The 22,557-nt window shown below is 47.4% G+C and overlaps 1 protein-coding gene and 1 pseudogene across 1 annotated transcript in view; one reads left to right on the top strand and one right to left on the bottom strand.

The window, feature by feature from the left end:
- The window catches only part of LOC147984087 (uncharacterized), a 42,466-nt gene extending 32,858 nt beyond the window's left edge, over positions 1-9,608 (top strand). Inside the window, exon 2 of the mRNA XM_087540975.1 lies at positions 9,587-9,608. Within this exon, the coding sequence (XP_087397101.1) occupies positions 9,587-9,608 (22 nt within the window). The remainder of the gene's footprint in view (positions 1-9,586) is intronic.
- Positions 9,609-11,740: 2,132 nt separating this feature from the next.
- On the bottom strand, positions 11,741-21,933 carry LOC147984086 (putative GPI-anchored protein At3g06035 pseudogene; annotated as a pseudogene).
- Between the last annotated feature and the right edge of the window lie 624 nt (positions 21,934-22,557).

Genomic DNA, 22,557 nt, shown 5'->3' with positions numbered 1-22,557 from the left:
GCAGGCCTCCTCCGCTGAGTCGACGACAAGGATGCGGGATAGGCATCGTCGACGTCGATGCAGGAATTATTGCTTTAACTAAAAAATAACAACAAATGTGACACCTAAAACACCTAAATTCTATTAACTACACCTAATTAAAAACCTACATTTTGAACATGATTCGATCATAACTAGGTTTCATACTACATTATTCTAAGATTAATCGCCTAAAATACCTAAATTAAATTAACAACATGGGGTGGCTGGTCTCACCTCGATCGAGGTCGGAGGGGGTCGGTGACGGGGACGACGGCGGGGATGATGCAGGGGCTCCTTGATTTCTGCAAAAAACAAAATATAAACAAAAACATTATTATTATTATCTTAGGACTTAGTGAAACTCCATAAGCTACATTTAATTATTCTATTCAAATTTACTTATAATTTCCTATTCTATTCAAATTTATTTATTCAAATTTTCTAAAAATTTCCTATTCTATTCAAAAGACCTACATTTACTTTTTTTCAATTTCATATTTTATTCTATTCAAATTTACTGATCCAAAATTTCTAAAAAATTCCTATTCTATTCAAAAAAACCTACATTTACTTATTCTTTTCAAATTACTTATTCAAATTTTCTAAAAACAAAATATACTAAAAACCTACATTTACTAAAAACAAAAACCTACATTTAACAAAAACTAAAACCTTTTTACAGAAAGGGGAGGAGGAGGGTGTGGGAGGAGGCCAGAAGGAGGGGAAGGAGGAGGAGGAGAGAGCAGGAGGGGGAGGAGGAGAGAGGAGGGAGGAGGAGAGAGCAGGAGAGGGAGGAGGGAGGAGGAGGAGGGGGCGCCAGAGAGGGAGGAGGAGGAGGGGGCCGCCGGTGCCGGAGAGGGAGGAGGAGGAAGGAGGAGGGGGAGGAGGAGGAGGGAGGGATCGACCTTGGGGTGGAGGAGGAGGACGGCGACGGCAGCAGCGAGGCGACGGAGGCGACAGAGAGACGACGGAGAGTGTGAGGGGGAGAGTGAGAGGACCCGCGTGCTGGTTAATTTGGATAAGGGCCCTTAGTGGTAGTGCTTGTCTATAAAAAGCGCTACTACTAACATCTGTAGTAGTAGCGCTTTCTGAAGAAAAACGCTACTACTAACATCTGTAGTAGTAGCGCTTTCTGAAGAAAAGCGCTACTGCTACAGATTTTAGCAGTAGCGCTTTCTGAAGAAAGGCGCTATTGATAAGGCTAAGAATGTAAAAAAATCAAAAATACATTGGTCATCAATGATCTTTTTGTGTAGAATCTAAATTGTCAATATGAATCTTCTCCGGTTTAAGAACCGATGAAGATTCCTATAGCGGCCACAGATCCTACACATAGAGTTCAATGAAGACCAAGTGGTTGTGATGGTTTGAGAAGCACCATATTTAAGGTGGTAAAAAATGTGTTCGTGGAGCGAGGTGGGACTAAACTTTGGTCTTATTAGGAGGGGACTGAATATATCAGTAGCGCTGGTAAGGGAAAAAGCATTGTTGCTAAGATCAATACTAGTAGCGCTTTCTACCCATGAGCTCTACTAGTATCCCTAGAATACCTGGAACAGTCTGTCAGTTTTAGTAGTAGCGTGTTTTCTAGTTCCAACACTACTGCTATGCTCATATTAGCAGCGCTTGTAGTTCCCGAGCGCTACTGCTAATTAGCAGCACCGCTTAGTACTTTACAGCGCTACTACTATGCTACTGTGTATAAGCATTTTCCTAGTAGTGTATCTTCACGATAGTATCAATGGTGGTACCTACAACAAGCATCCTCAGTGTAGCCATGCATTTCTACAAAGGAGAGAATGAGAGTTTTCCGCAACAATCCTTCTTGATACTAAAGCAGGGATCATGTGCCTCCACTCTCTCTGTCACGCGCAAGAATAAGGGTTCACACATAGGGTAGCATCGATGAAAAATGTTTTAGCGAATGTTGGTACAGGGTGAAAATAGTCCTTGTAAAGCAGCTTTGCGCTAGCGATCCTATCCCAGTTGTAAACTCTCAACCCTTTGATCAAACCCTTGAAGTTCAGAATCTGCTCCATTTCCCCCTGCATGCTCATCATCATCTTATCATCTTCGTCGTCCGAATATGAAGAATCAAAGAACTCCTTTTGAATTAATTCATCAAGCTCCTTGTGTTGATACTCTTCATCTCAAAAACCCTCCAAATCCATCGTTTCGCCTACAAAACAATCAAAAAAACTTCTTGAACAATTTTTTGCACACGTAGGGGGCAAGGCATACTATGACAAGAGATACACGTAGTGTGGCGGCGACACTGATGTGAAGGAGTTTTATGGTTGTGGGGGCGGCGCTGAGTGGTTGGGATGGCAGTGGAGCTAGGAGAGGGCCAGCGCGGACGAGGAAGAAGAGAGGGGACGAGAAGGACCGGTCCGACTAGGTTGGGGGGAGGAGGAAAATTTGATGAAATTTTTGGTGGGCCCTGTCTGTCAGATCTGACGTGGTGGATGCATCCAGGCCTTCCCATATTTGCCCTAGATATGGATGGATATGGGAGTGCTGGTCAGCTTGGACCTCCCATATTTGGTCTAGATATGGGCTGGATATGGGAGTGCTGGTCAGTCTGGACATATAGGGCTGGTTTGAAGATATCAGCCGAGTTGTAATTTTATGACAGGTCATTGACTAGACCGTTCGTCTGGACGTATCAGGGGGCATTTGAGGAGCCTAGTTGTAGATGCTCTTACATTACAAGGTCCCTTTGAGGAGGTGTGCGGCCTCTCCCCTCTAATTGAAAATCTACTGGTTATCTATGTGGTTTATGAATAAGAGAGTCATTTTGATGAAGGATAAACGACAAAGCGTAGTTGGGAAGGTAGTAGACGTTGTTGCTTTTGTGATCACGATGAAACAATAGAACATATGTTTCTCCTTTGCCCACTTGCAAAGTTACTATGGCGGACAATTCACGTATCCTTTAACGTTGCTCCGCCCGTCTCGGATACACATTTATTTGGGCTTGGTTAACCGGGATTGAGCCTAAAACTGCAGCACAAATTTGAGTAGGAGTTTGTGCATTACTTTGAGCCATTTGAAATTATCGGAATGATGTTGCCTTTAACAGACAAACCATCACAAAAAAATTTGCAAGTTATCTTCAGGGCGTCAGCTTGGATACCTACATGGTCCTTACTCAGCCATGTGGACCACATGGGCTTATGGATATTGGTGCAACCGATGAAATATGGTTGCACGGGATACATACAACCGGTTTGGGTGGCGGTCCAATAATAGGACAGTTGTTTAGTCATCTTTACCTATTTTCGCATCGCCGGTTGTGGCATATCATTTTTTTTCTTTCTTTGAGGTCCGTAAGACTCTCTTTTTTGGAAATGGAGGCGTGCCCCCGTCCTCTGCATCATGATGATGCATGCAGCCATCTTATTAAAAAATCCACGAAGTATCACAAAGTCATAAAAGTATTACAGCTCGCAAGTGGAGCGAAGCAAAAGAAATAAAATAGAAATACATGCTGACGATCACCACCGGTACGGCAATATGAAGGATAAGCTTCCTAGACTCCTATCCTGTTATGCGACCGCCATCCGAACCGGTTGAATATAGCCCATGCTACCATCTCCCACTGGTTGCACCCAGTAACCAAAGGCTCCCTGGAGTCCATAGGAGTGAGTAAGGACCACGTACGGATCCATGTGGTAGCTCTGAAGATGACCTGCAAGAAAGTTAAAGTGTGTTGTTTGTTAAAAATCAAATCATTCCTACAGTTCCATATAGCCCACATAAGCGCACATATTCCAATCTGAATACGAGCCGCGGTAGTATGTTCAATCCCAGCTAACCACATTCCAAACAACGACTCAATGTCAACTGGAGCATGAATGTTGAAGGCTATATGAATCGTTCTCCAAAGCAATTTGGCGAGTGGGCATTCAAGGAATAAATGTTGTATTATTTCATCATGATCACAAAAACAACAACGTGAACTACCTACCCATCACCTATTGATTAAGTTGTCCTTGGTGAGTATTACTTGCTTGTGGACAAACCACATAAGAATTTTAATACGCAAGGGAACTTTAATCTTCCAAATATGCAACGATCTTGAGATTGGGCCAGAATTAATCAAATCCATATAGAAAGATTTCACCGTAAAAACCCAATTTTTAGCTAATTTCCATTGCGTCGAGTCTGGCTGGTCAGAGAGTTGAACATCTATCAATCTCCGAACCAAGTGCATCCATGCATTCCAACGTTCACCAACTAACGCACGTCTGAACTAGATATTCAAGGGAATCGTTTGGAAAATTGTGCCTACGTAATCCTCCTTACGTTGCACAATGTTATAAAGGGTGGGATATTGTATGGCCAGGGGTGTCTCTCCTAACCACGTATCCTCCCAAAATCTTGTTGACATCCCATTTCCAACCAAGAATTTGACCCTACGAAAGAACAAGTCCTTCGTTCTCATAAGCCCTTTCCAGAATGGCAAATCCGTTGGTCTCATGGTAACCTGGGTGAGCGTTTTAGACAAGTAAATACTTATTGCACAAAACCTATGTCCACATGCCCTCTGGCTCTGTCTCTAGCCTGTAGAGCCATTTGCTCATAAGGCATTTATACTTGATTTCTAAGTTCTCAATACTGAGACCCCCTGGTCTTTAGGTCGGCAAAGGATATCCCATCGCGTGAGGCGGTATTTCCTCTTGGCCTCATCTGATTGCCTGAAGAAACGAGATCTGAAGAAATCAAGTCGCTTCCGTACCCCTTTTGGAATTTCGAAGAACGATAGTAGGAACATCGGCATACTAGTCAGTATCGAATTAATCAGCACTAGCCGACCTCCATAAGACATAAGCTTGCCCTTCCAACAGCTAAGCTTTTTTTCAATTCGATCTTCGATACATTTCCATTCTTTATTAGATAACTTACGGTGGTGAATCGGTATTCCCGGATAACTAAATGGTAAAGAACCCAATTCACACCCGAACACTTGTCTATAAGTGCCTTGCTCGTCTTTGGCCTTCCCAAAGCAGAACAACTCACTCTTGTGAAAGTTTATCTTTAAGCCAGACAATTGTTCGAAGAGACATAATATAAGTTTCATATTGCACGCTTTGGCAATGTCATGTTCCATGAATAAGATAGCGTCGCCAGCATACTGTAGGATGGATACTCCTCCATCGACCAGATGAGGAACTAACCCCTCCACTTGACCATGCTGCTTGGCTCTTCCAATAAGAGTGGCTAACATATCGGCCACTAAACAGGAGAGGAGACATGGAGTCTCCTTGTCTCAAACCCTTGTGTATCTCAAAGTAATGACCGATATCGTCGTTAACCTTAATTCCGATGCTACCCTTCTGGAGTTGAGACCCCACTTGGTTCCGCCAGGCCTCACTAAATCCTTTCATGTGCATTGCCTGCTGAACGAAAGGCCATTTAACCTTATCATATGCCTTCTCAAAATCCACTTTGAAGATAACCACATCTAGCTTCTTCGAATGAATTTCGTGTAACGTTTCATGCAAAACGACCACCCCTTGTAGTATGTGTCGCCCTAGCATGAACGCTGTCTGGCTTGGTTGTGCCACGGAATGAGCAATCTGTGTCAATCTATTGGTACCCACCTTTGTGAAAAATTTGAAGCTCACATTAAGAAGACATATGGGCCTGAATTGTTCGATCCGAACTGCCTCTGCTTTGTTTGGCAACAGCGTAATCATGCCAAAGTTGAGATGAAACAACTCAAGATGACCGTTAAAGAAATCATGAATCATAGGCATAAGGTCATCCTTAATAATATGCCAACATTTCTTATAGAATTCAGCTGGAAACCCATCTGGTCCCGGTGCTTTATTCGATTTCATTTGTGAGATTGCATCCAAAACCTCCTTCTCAGTGAACGGTGCAGATAGAATATCATTCTCCTCTACCTGGAGCAGAGGGATATCTCCAATAATAGATTCATCTAGGGTTACCGTGCTTGCTTTTGGATGCCCAAAAAGTTGTTTATAGTAATTAGAGATATAAGCTTTCAGATTCTCATGCCCCACAATTGTCCCCTCGTCATGTTCAAGTAGTATGGTTTTCTTCTTCCTATGTTTACCATTCGCAATCATATGGAAGAATTGTGTATTGTCATCCCCTTGGACAACCTTAAGCACTTTAGCATGCAATGCCCACTTGAGCTCCTCTTCTCTAAGAAGAGCTCGTAACCCTTGCTCAGCTTCGGACTTGGAACTTTGCTCATTAACCGTAAGGAGATGACTTTCAGCTTTCAAATCTAGTTCTTCAATTAATTGAGTGATTCGCACTTTTTCTTGTTTGTAAATCCCACTCTCGTTTCTGGCCCAACCTCGCAAAAACTGTCTTAGATGTATTATTTTATTTTGCCATCTCTCAATACTAGTTCTTCCACTAACACGCATTGCCCATTCGCGTGCAATGATCTCCAAAAAGTTTTCTTTCTCGAACCAACTTAGTTCGAAAGAGAAAGCGTTCTTGTTCGCAACGTGTGTAGCCTCTCCTGAGTCTACAAGAAGTGGTGTGTGATCTGAGGTCGCTCTCTGCATCGCATGAACTGACACCAATGGGTACTTTTGTTCCCATTCCACACTAGCTAGAACCCTATCCAACTTCTCATAAGTCGGGGTGGGCAACGAATTGGCCCATGTAAATTGTCTACCGGTGAGCTCAATTTCTCTTAGATTAAGACTCTCGATAATCATGTTAAACATCATAGACCAACGTCCATCAAAGTTATCATTATTCTTTTCATCTCTCCTCCGAATTATATTAAAGTCCCCACTGACTAGGATTGGGAGAGTTTCATCTTCATAGATCCGCACCAAGTCGACTAAAAAATCTGGTTTGAGTTCCGGTTGTGCTGCCCCATATACAGCCACGAGAGACCATCGGAAACCATCCAATTTTAATCTCACCCGAAACTTGACCGCAAAATCTCCCCGAACCATGTTAAGCGCCTCAAGTGTTTCACAACGAACCCCTAGTAATATCCCACCAGATCTTCCTCTAGGAGGTAAGATGTGCCAATGAAAATCAATTCCTCCGGATAGAGTTCCAAGGAACTGTGAGGTAAAGTTGTCCCATCGTGTTTCCAATAGTGCAATAAAATCTAATTGTTGCTCTATCGTTGTCTCAGCCAAGAACCTTCGTTTAGCCAAATCAGCTAGACCTCTACTATTCCAAAAGATTCCTTTCATAAGTCATCATGGAATTTTTTTTCTTGAGCTTAACCCTACCACTTCTACGGACCGCCGAAGTAGGATAATTTTTCGTTTCCAGGGTCGCTTGGGCTTCTCCCCATCACCCTTCGGGAATGTAGGATCGGCAGAACAAGAGATATTGCCCTCTATCATTAGAGGCCCCACAGTGTCCGTAGTCTCCCACCCCTCCTCATCTTCATCCGCCGCACTAGGCAAGAGATTATTGCAAATATTTTCAAGGGCTACAATTCCTACATTGTTCATGTCTTTGTCATTCATAGGTTTAACTGATGCGAGATTTCAAATTATTTCAGAAGCCCGCTTTGCTTCTAAATCTAAAAGATCATTTACTGATTTCGCTACCTCCTTCTCATTTGAACCCAGAGTTATTCCTAAGTCGTTTGCCTTATCAATAATTACATTATCGGTGAAATGCATAATTGAAAAACTCTTATCAAAAGACATACCTGTAGTTGCCTCGACATCTCGAAGCATGGCCGATCTCTTGGCGTGCGCTAACTGCAGGTCGTCAGCATCTGGCTGTCCCTGGATCCGGTTGCTGACACGCCTGCCAGCCGTGACCAGATCCGAAATCCCACCGAAAGGGACAAGCTCCTCCGTCGTCCTCTCCTGAGTTATGTGCTCACCGCTCCAATGCCCTTCCCTAGTTGCCGGTGAAGAAGGGTAGGGCGCGATCGAGCGGGTAACACCAGCCGAAATGGAGGGAGAAGGAGATCGTGGAGCCGCCTGCTCTCAACAGTCCCATTCCCCCCCCCCAACCCGTCAGCGCGGCGTGGAGACAACGTCGGAGAGGGAGAGTTGCGGGCCTCCTGCCCGCGCTCCTGACCGTGCAGCCCGGGGCTGCCTCGTGGTGAGAGAACACAGTGGGCCTCCAGCCCGCGTGCCTCCATCGGATGAACCGCTGCGGTGGGGCTGGGGATCGCCGCGGTTGGGCTGTGGGCCGCCGCGGTGGGGCTGGGGATGCGGGCCGCCTCCCCCCCACACACACACACACACCATCGGTATACCACTGCTCGGCGCGTCCTGCAGCCCGGAAACAACCCTCTGAGACTCCCGCGAACCAACAGCACGGAGCATCACTGGCGGTAACTTGAGCTCCTCTTGATCGTCCGCCTTGACTCGGTTACTCCATAACCGGCTAGGTGTAGATCGCGCTCCAAAAGAACCAAACCGAAGTGTGTTCATCGGTGTCGTGGAAGATGACGCCTCCTTGGCAGTATCCGCCTTATCCGACTGCGATGACGGCCCCTTCGCCGATTCCCGTGGAGTACTCTCAGGCCCCTTGTCCTGATTCCCGGGGGCTCCATCACCCTCAGTTGTATCCATGTCGTGATGATCATCTCCCTCCTGAGGTATCGATGTATCCTCAATCTCAATCTCGAGCACATATGTGACCCCGACATGCATCCACCTGACTACATCCGGCACAAATTTCAGACTGGCCACACTGACAAGTAACCTTGCAGCTCCGTGTGCACGAGTGAAAGGCATGTAAACATGTTCCGTCTTACCAATTAGCGAACCCAAGATCCAAGCAACCAAGAAGTGATTGATATATTTGCATGGTGCACCATAAAATCGTGCCCAGACCTTCTCTAAATGTGTACCCTCAGGCTCCTTCTTCCACTCATCAAAAGCCATGATAATATTCGTATTCTGTACTCTGCACATGCCAAACTTAAGGATATGTAACTGGTCCTCCTTAGTGGGAAAATCAACCTTGTAAGTCTGGTTCTCCAACTTGACAAGGTCCCACTGGTAGTTGCCTGGTACTAGTTCCCTCAACTGTCGCACAATTTGTGCCTCTGTCAGAACCCGTTAGTAACCTTGACAACTGCGAGGAAAGAGTTGTCCATAATATGCGTCATAGGTGCCACATCAGGTGACTCAAAAAACATTAGCTCCTGACAGCAAACCCCGTAAATGTTAACCACCGGCTTGGGGCCAGAAAGAAGCAGACACTCACCGGATACATGATGCGATCTACAACAATAGTCACATAACTCTGTGGTACACTCTGCCACAAAATGTCCCGGCTCACCACATCTATAGCATGTAGCGTCTTCTTCTTAATAGCCCACTTCGATAGTTTTTCACCATCCCTCTTGTCCTGACAGCAAACCCCGTAAGACTCTTTGAGACCTTGTTTTGAACGTGGACGTTTAATCATATGCCTGTGTGCATCAAGAGATGCAGAGGCCGGCCGGGGGTATTCCTCCTTTTTGAAAGAAAAATAATCTAAGCTACAAACACACAAGTTATCTCCTAGCAAAGAAGAAAAAACGCAAGTTATCTCAGCTTCACCAATATACTCTAACAATAACAAACTAAATGTGCAGTACAGATGTTAAAAGAAATTGAATGCACAGTGCCAACACCTAACAAAGTTGAAGTTCTAGCTTTAGCTAAATGTTCAAAGATGAAAGATGGGGGAACAATCAGCACAACCAGAAGAGCCCCATGCCGCTCCCGTGAGCAGCCCGGGTGCGACCTAGCTCTCCGCCGCCGGCACCCCCCACCTCGCCTCTCCCCTCCCTCGCCGCCGCCGAGGGGACGCCGTCGGGCAAAGCCCGTGCGCGCGGCGGCGGCGGCGAGGCCCTTCCCTCCCCACGAGGCGTCCGGGCGGCGTGGGACGGCTGGTCCTGTGGTGGCGCGCGGCTCGGCGGGGCATGTCGGGTCGTCGGCGGCTCAGGTTGGCTGCTAGGGGCGGCGCCGGTGCTCTCTTGCACCGGGCGGCGTCGGTCGGGCATGGCGCAGCCATGTGTGGCATGAGACGCGGATCTGACATCGATCTGGCGTGGTGCGGGGTCGCAGTGTGCTGGCGCTGGGTGGGCGGCATTGCCTGGCAGAGAGGTGCGGCGTGTGCATGTTGGAGGCGGCGGATCTGGCCTGACGGCGCTCATGGGCTCTGCTGCTCCGGCGGCGGCGGCTTTGTGTGGTGCTAGGAGGCCTGCTTCGCCCGAGGGGCTTGAGGGATGTCGGGGCGGCGGCCCCGGGCCTGATGCCGCCGGATCTTGCCGGCGGGTTGCGATGGTGGTTCTGCCGACGAAGATGGAGGTGCTGTGGCTTGCAGGTCACAGAGAGCCGGTGGACGTCGACCATGTGGATGGTGTGCAGTGCAGTGCTTCTGATTTGCTCGGATTCGAAGGTGTGATGGAGCTCCGGGCGAAAGTCTAGCCCCGACTTTGGGTTGGTGCCGGCAACGGTGGCGCCATGGTGTCGCTCCCCTTCTTGAAGGCGTTGCCATGGAGCTCCATTTCACGACTCTCTGGGAGAAATCCCTAGCTTCGGTGGTCGAAGCGGGCGTTGACAGCGGCTACGTCGTATCCTTCTTTGAGGCATCGCCTTGGAGAGTCAGCATTTTGCAATTTGCACGGATCTCTTCGTCGTCGGGGACAGTGGACATCGGGGCGGCGCCTCCGGGTGGTTTCTGATTGTGCGTCGAGATGGTGATCTCGGGAACAATGCGAGTGGCAGCTCTATGAGGTGGGGCTCTGGCTCGACATTGGTTGGGTAGCATTCTTGTTAAGCTTGGGCGGTAGGGATGTCGGCTCGGTCGATGCGCCTCAGAGGAGGCGGTCTGACTTAACATCGGGGCGGCGACCCCGGATGTGGTGCGACGTTCGTGGTCTGCGAGCGGTTGCCCTGAGTAGCATGGGCTGCGGGCAGTTGGGTTGTGCGGCGTTGCTGCTCGAGGGGAGCGGTGGTATGTCGGGGTGGCGGCCCTGGAAGGCGGTGCCGGTTGATTGCGCTGGGCGCGACAGAGCGATGGATGTCGGGGCGGCGGCCCCGAGAGAATCACTGTGGCGACCAGACTTTTGTGACAACGATGATGGTGGGAGCGATGTCGGCGACGCGGCAATGGTTGCGGTAGTCGGCTCTTCTCCGGCGTGTCCACGGTTTTGCCTCGGTTTGCTTGTTGCTGTGGAGTCGAAACTGCAACGGCGGGGCCCTGTGGTGTACTATAACTGGCTGTAGCTGGCCCGTTCGGTGATCTTCTGTGGCACCAGCCGTGCCTGGTTTTGTTCTTCTGAATTTTCCGTCAAAGTCAGAGTTGCGTTGTCTGGCTGCAGGTCGACTTGTCTTCGATTAGGGTCGGCTTTGCCCTATGTGTTTCAGTCTATGGGAGTGGGCTTGGCCCTTGTTGTTCCGGTTTTTACCCGGTTTTCCGTAATTAGGGTCGGCTTAATTAATAGATGAGGCAATCTTTGCCTCCGTTTCAAAAAAAGACGAAAGATGTGGTTCAATAATGCACATCACCTGACCACAATATCCATAAAGCCATTGCCAATTGTGTTCAAAGGAAAATACTGAAGAAAAAAAGTTCTGATCCTAAACCTCGTGGCATGCATATGCTACTGTACTGTGGTGTCAACTGGACCGAGTAGAAATGAAAATCTAAAAGATACAGAAATGACCAACACGGGCATAAGATCAACACACTCATTTGCAGGGGTGCAGCACGCGAGATGAGCAACACAACACCGATCTTCTCACTTCATCAGCAAAACTACGAACCCTACCAGCGAAACAATCATCCAGCTGAATGGCTGAACCGAAGGAGCCCAGTTGGATCCCGGGGGAGCAGGGGAGTAGTCGCCGGAGTCGGTGCTGAGGACGATGACCACCCAGTCCCCCTCGTTGGCGATCCCGACGCCGGAGTACTTGGTGTCGTTGAGGAACCGGTTGTACTGGGACTTGGTGTAGTTGGTCAGCACAATTTCGGCCACAAGGCCGGGCACGCATGCCGGCATCACCTGCCCGTCCCCGGTTACCGACGCATTGAGGTGGCAGCGGTTGAGAAACTGGGGGTAGTCGGGGAACTGTGGCTCGGTGCCGGGCACGGTGTTGGCTCCGGTGGTGTTGGTGCACTCCTGGCCCTTGAACTTCTTTGCTAGTTGCTCGGCCAGGCAGTCGGCATTGCTGTTCTCGGTGAGCGCCGGGACCTTGAGTGAAAAGCTCTGTAGCTGTTGATCCCCTTGAGGAGCTGGTTGTCCTCCCCTGAAAACAGTCACCAGTATCAAGCAAACAGATTAATTACAAGGTGATTTTTCCCGATAAACGCCATTTTTCTATTAACTCATAATGAAGCATTGAGGGGATACAAACACAACCACATTCGGCCTCTGCATGACTAGGATGGACACATCAAACATGAACGCGCTCACACAAAGGATCGCGCAGGCAACAAGGTGATAGGCTGCAGCATCAAAACAATGGGTGCAGAGTTCTCTTCATTTCATGGCTAAAGCAACTATTTTGTGAGTGAGTACCAGATCTCTACGGAGGGAGTACCAATTAAGCGGTGTGTCTTGTGCCTAGCACACTCAACGCCAACTCAAACAGCGACCCGTTCATTTGTGCCACGACCGTGCCCTGCAACAGAACATGAGCACCAGCAACCAGCTCGAGCGAACAGAACACTGCAATTGTTCACCAGCCAGGCCTGACCATCAGATCATGCATGCTGAATCTTGTGTGTGCTGGAACAATTTGACAAATTATCATGTCTCAGATGAAGGTAAAACAGAGTAAGAGATCTTGGGAGGCCAGATCTCTCTGTTGGAAATATGCCCTAGAGGCAATAATAAAAAGCATTATTATTATATTTCCTTGTTCATGATAATTGTCTTTATTCATGCTATAATTGTGTTATCCGGAAATCGTAATACATGTGTGAATAACAGACACCAACATGTCCCTAGTAAGCCTCTAGTTGACTAGCTCGTTGATCAACAGATAGTCATGGTTTCCTGACTATGGACATTGGATGTCATTGATAACGAGATCACATCATTAGGAGAATGATGTGATGGACAAGACCCAATCCTAAACATAGCATAAGATCGTGTAGTTCGTTTGCTAGAGTTTTCCAATGTCAAGTATCCTTTCCTTAGACCATGAGATCGTGTAACTCCCGGATACCGTAGGAGTTCTTTGGGTGTACCAAACGTCACAACGTAACTGGGTGACTATAAAGGTAGACTACGGGTATCTCCGAAAGTGTCTGTTGGGTTGACACGGATCAAGACTGGGATTTGTCACTCCGTATGACGGAGAGGTATCACTGGGCCCACTCGGTAATGCATCATCATAATGAGCTCAAAGTGACCAAGTGTCTGGTCACGGGATCATGCATTACGGTATGATTAAAGTGACTTGCCGGTAACGAGATTGAACGAGGTATTGGGATACCGATGATCGAATCTCGGGCAAGTAACATATCGATTGACAAAGGGAATTGCATACGGGGTTGCTTGAATCCTCGACATCGTGGTTCATCCGATGAGATCATCGTGGAGCATGTGGGAGCCAACATGGGTATCCAGATCCCGCTGTTGGTTATTGACCAGAGAGTCGTCTCGGTCATGTCTGCATGTCTCCCGAACCCGTAGGGTCTACACACTTAAGGTTCGGTGATGCTAGGGCTGTAGGGATATGTATATGCAGTAACCCGAATGTTGTTCGGAGTCCCGGATGAGATCCTGGACGTCACGAGGAGTTCCGGAATGGTCCGGAGGTAAAGAATTATATATAGGAAGTCCTGTTTCGGCCATCGGGACAAGTTTCGGGGTTATCGGTATTGTACCGGGACCACCGGAAGGGTCCCGGGGGTCCACCGGGTGGGTCCACCTGCCCCGGGGGGGCACATGGGCTGTAGGGGGTGCACCTTGGCCTACATGGGCCAAGGGCACCAGCCCCAAAGGGCCCATGCGCCTAGGGTTTCACAAAAGGGAAGAGTCCCAATAGTGGAAGGCACCTCCTAGGTGCCTTGGGGGGGAGGGAAACCTCCCCTTGGCCGCCGCCCCCCCTAGGAGATTGGATCTCCTAGGGCCGGCGCCCCCCCTTGGCCCTCCTATATATAGTGGGGGAAGGAGGGCTTTTCATCCACGCCTTTGGTTGCCTCCTTCTCCCTCTCCAACACCTTCTCCTCCTCCATAGCGCTTGGCGAAGCCCTGACGGAGTACTGCAGCTCCATCACCACCACGCCGTCGTGCTGCTGCTGGAGCCATCTTCCTCAACCTCTCCTTACCTCTTGCTGGATCAAGAAGAAGGAGACGTTACGCTGACCGTACGTGTGTTGAACACAGAGGTGCCGTCCGTTCGGCGCTAGGATCTTCGGTGATTTGGATCACGTCGTGTACGACTTCCTCATCCCCGTTCTTTGAACGCTTCCGCGCGTGATCTACAAAGGTATGTAGATGCAATCCAATCACTCGTTGCTAGATGAACTCCTAGATGGATGTTGGTGAAACCGTAGGAAATTTTTTGTTTTCTGCAACGTTCCCCAAACAGTGGTATCAGAGCTAGGTCTATGCGTAGTTCTTCTTGCGCGAGTAGAATACAATTTGTTGTGGGCGTAGATGTTGTCAACTTTCTTGCCGCTAATAGTCTTATCTTGCTTCAACAGTATTGTGGGATGAAGCGGCCCGGACCAACCTTACACGTATGCTTACGTGAGACCGGTTCCACCGACTAACATGCACTAGTTGCATAAGGTGGCTGGCGGGTGTCTGTCTCTCCTACTTTAGTTGGAGCGGATTCGATGAAAAGGGTCCTTATGAAGGGTAAATAGAAGTTGACAAATCACGTTGTGGCTTTCACGTAGGTAAGAAAACGTTCTTGCTAGAACCCTACTTCAGCCACGTAAAACTTGCAACAACAATGAGGACGTCTAACTTGTTTTTGCAGCAAGTGCTTTGTGATATGATATGGCCAAAGTTGTGATGAATGATGAATGATGTATATGTGATGTATGAGTTGTTCATGCTATTGTAATAGGAATCACGACTTGCATGTCGATGAGTATGACAACCGACAGGAGCCATAGGAGTTGTCTTTATTTTTATATGACCTGCGTGTCATTAAGAAACGCCATGTAAATTACTTTACTTTATTGCTAAACGCGTTAGCCATAGTAGTAGAAGTAATAGTTGGCGAGCAACTTCATGGAGACACAATGATGGAGATCATGATGATGGAGATCATGGTGTCATGCCGGTGACAAGATGATCATGGAGCCCCAAGATGGAGATCAAAGGAGCTATGTGATATTGGCCATATCATGTCACTATTATTATTTGATTGCATGTGATGTTTATCATGTTTTGCATCTTGTTTGCTTAGAACGACGGTAGTAAATAAGATGATCCCTCATAATAATTTCAAGAAAGTGTTCCCCCTAACTGTGCACCGTTGCGACAGTTCGTTGTTTCAATGCACCACGTGATGATCGGGTGTTTGATTCAAAACGTTCACATACAACGGGTGTAAGACAGATTTACACATGCAAACACTTAGGTTGACTTGACGAGCCTAGCATGTGTATAGACATGGCCTCAGAACACAGAAGACCGAAAGGTCGAGCATGAGTCGTATAGAAGATACGATCAACATGAAGATGTTCGCCGACGTTGACTAGTCCGTCTCACGTGATGATCGGACACGGCCTAGTTGACTCGGATCATGTTATACTTAGATGACTAGAAGAGGGATGTCTATCTAAGTGGGAGTTCATTGAATAATTTGATTAGATGAACTTAATTATCATGAACTTAGTCTAAAATCTTTACAATATGTCTTGTAGATCAAATGGCCAACGTAGTCCTCAACTTCAACGCGTTCCTAGAGAAAACCAAGCTGAAAGACGATGGCAGCAACTATACGGACTGGGTCCGGAACCTGAGGATCATCCTCATAGCTGCCAAGAAAGATTATGTCCTACAAGCACCGCTAGGTGATCCACCCGTCCCACAGAACCAAGACGTTATGAACGCTTGGCAGACACGTGTTGATGACTACTCCCTCGTTCAGTGCGGCATGCTTTACAGCTTAGAGCCGGGACTCCAAAAGCGTTTTGAGAGACATGGAGCATATGAGATGTTCGAAGAGCTGAAAATGGTTTTTCAAGCTCATGCCCGGGTCGAGAGATATGAAGTCTCCGACAAATTCTTTAGCTGTAAGATGGAGGAAAATAGTTCTGTCAGTGAGCACATACTCACTATGTCTGGGTTACATAATCGCTTGACTCAGCTGGGAGTTAATCTCCCGAATGATGCGGTCATTGACAGAATCCTCCAGTCGCTTCCACCAAGTTACAAGAGCTTTGTGATGAACTTCAATATGCAGGGGATGGAAAAGACCATTCCTGAAGTATTTGCTATGCTGAAATCAGCAGAGGTAGAAGTCAAGAAGGAACATCAAGTGTTGATGGTGAATAAAACCACTAAGTTCAAGAAGGGCAAGGGTAAAAAGAACTTCAAGAAGGACGGCAAAGGAGTTGCCGCGCCCGGCAAGCAGGCTGCTGGGAAGAAGCCAAAGAATGGACCCAAGCCCGAGACTGAGTGCTTTTATTGCAAGGGAAGTGGTCACTGGAAGCGGAACTGCCCCAAATACTTAGCGGACAAGAAGGCCGGCAAAACAAAAGGTATATATGATATACATGTAATTGATGTGTACCTTACTAGTACCCATGGTAGCTCCTGGGTATTTGATACTGGTGCAGTTGCTCACATTTGTAACTCAAAGCAGGGGCTGCGGAATAAGCGGAGACTAGCAAAGGACGAGGTGACGATGCGTGTCGGGAATGGTTCCAAGGTCAATGTGATCGCCGTCGGCACGCTACCTCTATATTTACCTTCGGGGTTAGTTTTAAACCTTAATAATTGTTATTTAGTGCCAGCTTTGAGCATGAACATTGTATCGGGATCTCGTTTAATTCGAGATGGCTACTCATTTAAATCCGAGAATAATGGTTGTTCTATTTATATGAGAGATATGTTTTATGATCATGCTCCTATGGTGAAAGGTTTATTCTTAATGAATCTCGAGCGTAATGCTACACATATTCATAGTGTGAGTACCAAAAGATGTAAAGTTGATAATGATAGTCCCACATACTTGTGGCACTGCCGCCTTGGTCACATAGGTGTCAAACGCATGAAGAAGCTCCATGCAGATGGACTTTTAGAGTCTCTTGATTACGAATCATTTGACACGTGCGAACCATGCCTCATGGGTAAGATGACCAAGACTCCGTTCTCAGGAACAATGGAGCGAGCAACCAACTTATTGGAAATCATACATACGGATGTGTGCGGTCCAATGAGTGTTGAGGCTCGCGGTGGCTATCGTTATGTTCTCACCCTCACTGATGACTTGAGTAGATATGGGTATGTCTACTTAATGAAACACAAGTCTGAAACCTTTGAAAAGTTCAAGGAATTTCAGAGTGAGGTTGAAAATCAACGTGACAGGAAAATCAAGTTTCTACGATCAGATCGTGGAGGAGAATACTTGAGTCACGAATTTGGCACACACTTAAGAAAATGTGGAATAGTTTCACAACTCACGCCGCCTGGAACACCTCAGCGTAATGGTGTGTCCGAACGTCGTAATCGCACTCTATTAGATATGGTACGATCTATGATGTCTCTTACCGATTTACCGCTATCTTTTTGGGGCTATGCTTTAGAGACTGCCGCATTCACTTTAAATAGGGCTCCGTCGAAATCCGTTGAGACGACACCGTTTGAATTATGGTTTGGGAAGAAACCTAAGCTGTCGTTTCTAAAAGTTTGGGGATGCGATGCTTATGTCAAGAAACTTCAACCTGAAAAGCTCGAACCCAAGTCGGAAAAATGCTTCTTCATAGGATACCCTAAAGAAACTGTTGGGTATACCTTCTACCTCAGATCCGAAGGCAAGATCTTTGTTGCCAAGAATGGATTCTTTCTAGAGAAAGAGTTTCTCTCGAAAGAAGTAAGTGGGAGGAAAGTAGAACTTGATGAAGTGTTACCTCTTGAACCGGAAAATGGCACAACTCAAGAAAATGTTCCTGAGGTGTCTGCACCAACTAGAGAGGAAGTTATTGATGATGATCAAGATACTTCTGATCAAGCTCCTACTGAAATTCGAAGGTCCACAAGGACACGTTCCGCACCAGAGTGGTACGGCAACCCTGTCTTGGAAATCATGTTGTTAGAAAACGGTGAACCTTCGAACTATGAAGAAGCGATGGCGGGCCCGGATTCTGACAAATGGCTAGAAGCCATGAAATCCGAGATAGGATCCATGTATGAAAACGAAGTATGGACTTTAACTGACTTGCCCGTTGAACGGCGAGCCATAGAAAATAAATGGATCTTTAAGAAGAAGACAGACGCGGATGGTAATGTGACCATCTATAAAGCTAGGCTTGTCGCTAAGGGTTATCGACAAGTTCAAGGGGTTGACTACGATGAGACTTTCTCACCGGTAGCGAAGCTAAAGTCCGTCCGAATCATGTTAGCAATTGCCGCATTCTACGATTATGAAATATGGCAAATGGACGTCAAAACGGCATTCCTTAATGGTTTCCTTAAGGAAGAATTGTATATGATGCAGCCGGAAGGTTTTGTCGATCCTAAGAATGCTAATAAGGTGTGCAAGCTCCAACGCTCGATTTATGGGCTGGTGCAAGCATCTCGGAGTTGGAACATTCGCTTTGATGAGATGATCAAAGCGTTTGGGTTTACGCAGACTTATGGAGAAGCCTGCGTTTACAAGAAAGTGAGTGGGAGCTCTGTAGCATTTCTCATACTATATGTAGATGACATACTTTTGATGCGAAATGATATAGAACTCTTGGACAGCATCAAGGCCTACTTGAATAAGAGTTTTTCAATGAAGGACCTTGGAGAAGCTGCTTATATATTAGGCATCAAGATCTATAGAGATAGATCAAGACGCCTCATAGGTCTTTCACAAAGCACATACCTTGATAAGATATTGAAGAAGTTCAATATGGATCAGTCTAAGAAGGGGTTCTTGCCTGTGTTGCAAGGTGTAAAATTGAGCTCAGCTCAATGTCCGACCACGGCAGAAGATATAGAAGAGATGAGCGTCATCCCCTATGCCTCAGCCATAGGTTCTATTATGTATGCCATGCTGTGTACCAGACCTGATGTAAACCTTGTCGTAAGTTTGGTAGGAAGGTACCAAAGTAATCCCGGCAAGGAACACTGGACAGCGGTCAAGAATATCCTGAAGTACCTGAAAAGGACTAAGGAAATGTTTCTCGTTTATGGAGGTGACGAAGAGCTCGTCGTAAAGGGTTACGTCGATGCTAGCTTCGACACAGATCTGGATGACTCTAAGTCACAAACCGGATACGTGTATATTTTGAATGGTGGGGCAGTAAGCTGGTGCAATTGCAAGCAAAGCGTTGTGGCGGGATCTACATGTGAAGCGGAGTACATGGCAGCCTCAGAGGCAGCGCATGAAGCAATTTGGGTGAAGGAGTTCATCACCGACCTAGGAGTCATACCCAATGCGTCGGGGCCAATCAAACTCTTTTGTGACAACACTGGAGCTATTGCACTTGCCAAGGAGCCCAGGTTTCACAAGAAGACAAGGCACATCAAGCGTCGCTTCAACTCCATTCGTGAAAATGTTCAAGATGGAGACATAGAGATTTGTAAAGTACATACAGACCTGAATGTAGCAGATCCGTTGACTAAACCTCTCCCTAGGGCAAAACATGATCAACACCAGAATTCCATGGGTGTTTGATTCATCACAATGTAACTAGATTATTGACTCTAGTGCAAGTGGGAGACTGTTGGAAATATGCCCTGGAGGCAATAATAAAAAGCATTATTATTATATTTTTGTTCATGATAATTGTCTTTATTCATGCTATAATTGTGTTATCCGGAAATCGTAATGCATGTGTGAATAACAGACACCAACATGTCCCTAGTAAGCCTCTAGTTGACTAGCTCGTTGATCAACAGATAGTCATGGTTTCCTGACTATGGACATTGGATGTCATTGATAACGAGATCACATCATTAGGAGAATGATGTGATGGACAAGACCCAATCCTAAACATAGCATAAGATCGTGTAGTTCGTTTGCTAGAGTTTTCCAATGTCAAGTATCCTTTCCTTAGACCATGAGATCGTGTAACTCCCGGATACCGTAGGAGTGCTTTGGGTGTACCAAACGTCACAACGTAACTGGGTGACTATAAAGGTAGACTACGGGTATCTCCGAAAGTGTCTGTTGGGTTGACACGGATCAAGACTGGGATTTGTCACTCCGTATGACGGAGAGGTATCACTGGGCCCACTCGGTAATGCATCATCATAATGGGCTCAAAGTGACCAAGTGTCTGGTCACGGGATCATGCATTACGGTACAAGTAAAGTGACTTGCCGGTAACGAGATTGAACGAGGTATTGGGATACCGACGATCGAATCTCGGGCAAGTAACATATCGATTGACAAAGGGAATTGCATACGGGGTTGCTTGAATCCTCGACATCGTGGTTCATCCGATGAGATCATCGTGGAGCATGTGGGAGCCAACATGGGTATCCAGATCCCGCTGTTGGTTATTGACCAGAGAGTCGTCTCGGTCATGTCTGCATGTCTCCCGAACCCGTAGGGTCTACACACTTAAGGTTCGGTGACGCTAGGGCTGTAGGGATATGTATATGCAGTAACCCGAATGTTGTTCGGAGTCCCGGATGAGATCCCGGACATCACGAGGAGTTCCGGAATGGTCCGGAGGTAAAGAATTATATATATGAAGTCCTGTTTCGGCCATCGGGACAAGTTTCGGGGTTATCGGTATTGTACCGGGACCACCGGAAGGGTCCCGGGGGTCCACCGGGTGGGTCCACCTGCCCCGGGGGGCCACATGGGCTGTAGGGGGTGCGCCTTGGCCTACATGGGCCAAGGGCACCAGCCCCAAAGGGCCCATGCGCCTAGGGTTTCACAAAAGGGAAGAGTCCCAATAGTGGAAAGCACCTCCTAGGTGCCTTGGGGGGGAGGGAAACCTCCCCTTGGCCGCCGCCCCCCTAGGAGATTGGATCTCCTAGGGCCGGCGCCCCCCCTTGGCCCTCCTATATATAGTGGGGGAAGGAGGGCTTTTCATCCACGCCTTTGGTTGCCTCCTTCTCCCTCTCCAACACCTTCTCCTCCTCCATAGCGCTTGGCGAAGCCCTGACGGAGTACTGCAGCTCCATCACCACCACGCCGTCGTGCTGCTGCTGGAGCCATCTTCCTCAACCTCTCCTTACCTCTTGTTGGATCAAGAAGAAGGAGACGTTACGTTGACCGTACGTGTGTTGAACACGGAGGTGCCGTCCGTTCGGCGCTAGGATCTTCGGTGATTTGGATCACGTCGTGTACGACTTCCTCATCCCGGTTCTTTGAACGCTTCCGCGCGTGATCTACAAAGGTATGTAGATGCAATCCAATCACTCGTTGCTAGATGAACTCCTAGATGGATCTTGGTGAAACCGTAGGAAAATTTTTGTTTTCTGCAACGTTCCCCAACACTCTCACCAACCCACTAGAACCGCTTAGTGACATCCAACGGCAAACCAACTAGGAACTACTAGGATGTCATGTGCCACCGAAATCAAGACGAACACCCTGGCCCGTAGCAGGCTCTTAGTCCATACGGCTACGCTACACAGGCTCACCCTAAGTGGTTACAAAAATCAACTTGTGAATTCACACAGCGCGGATCAGAATCAGATCCGGCCGAAGCGCTGAACAGAATCACAAATGCAGTAGCGAGCGAAAGAAAAGAAGAGCAGCGCCTGGTCTTATCGTCAGATCTGGCAGGGTGCAGGAGGGAGGAGGCGACGGCCAGGAAGCAGAGGAGGGTGGCCCTGGAACTGGAATACATTTGCCCCGACAATCCACTGAGCTCCACCACTGCGCGCACCCTCCGACCGACGGGTAGGGTAGTAGGTATATAGGGGGGAGTGAGGCGGAAGGAAGGAAGGAGGCGAGCTGTTGTCTGCGGCCAACCACTGCCACTGCACTTACCTTGGCCGAAATCACTATTCTAACCTTTTCAGCAATCTTTGTCACAAAATGAACTCATCATGAAAGTATTTCATGATCTGATCCTTTTAGCAACGCCATAGCCCGTGACATTTCTTCTCCATATAAAAACGCCGTGGTAGCTTGCGTTTCAACTCCACATTCAAACGCCAAGGTAGCTCACGTTTTTGCTCCACATAGAAATGCCAAGAGAGTTGGCGTTGCTGCACAAGCCGAAACGCCATGAGCTTTGGCGTTTCTAGCTGACGAGCAAACTTGAAACAGGCATGCATGCACTGGCTCCTAGAAGAAAGGGAACTTTGTTGGCGAGCTAGCTTGAAACCAGTCCAAGATAACTAGCGTTGCAGAAGTTACTAGCACTTAACAGCAACCCATCCATGCATGCATCCATGCATGCGCCGGCTCCTGGAAGAAAGTGAACTCTGTTAAAAAAAGAAGAAGAAAGGAACCCCTCCCGAGAAGA

Source organism: Triticum urartu, chromosome 2A (assembly GCF_056163025.1).
Source record: "Triticum urartu cultivar PI428250 chromosome 2A, HENAU_Tu73, whole genome shotgun sequence".
Taxonomy (NCBI): Eukaryota; Viridiplantae; Streptophyta; class Magnoliopsida; order Poales; family Poaceae; genus Triticum; species Triticum urartu.
The sequence above is the reverse complement of the archived record's forward strand: the minus strand, read 5'-3'. Positions and strand labels throughout refer to the sequence as shown.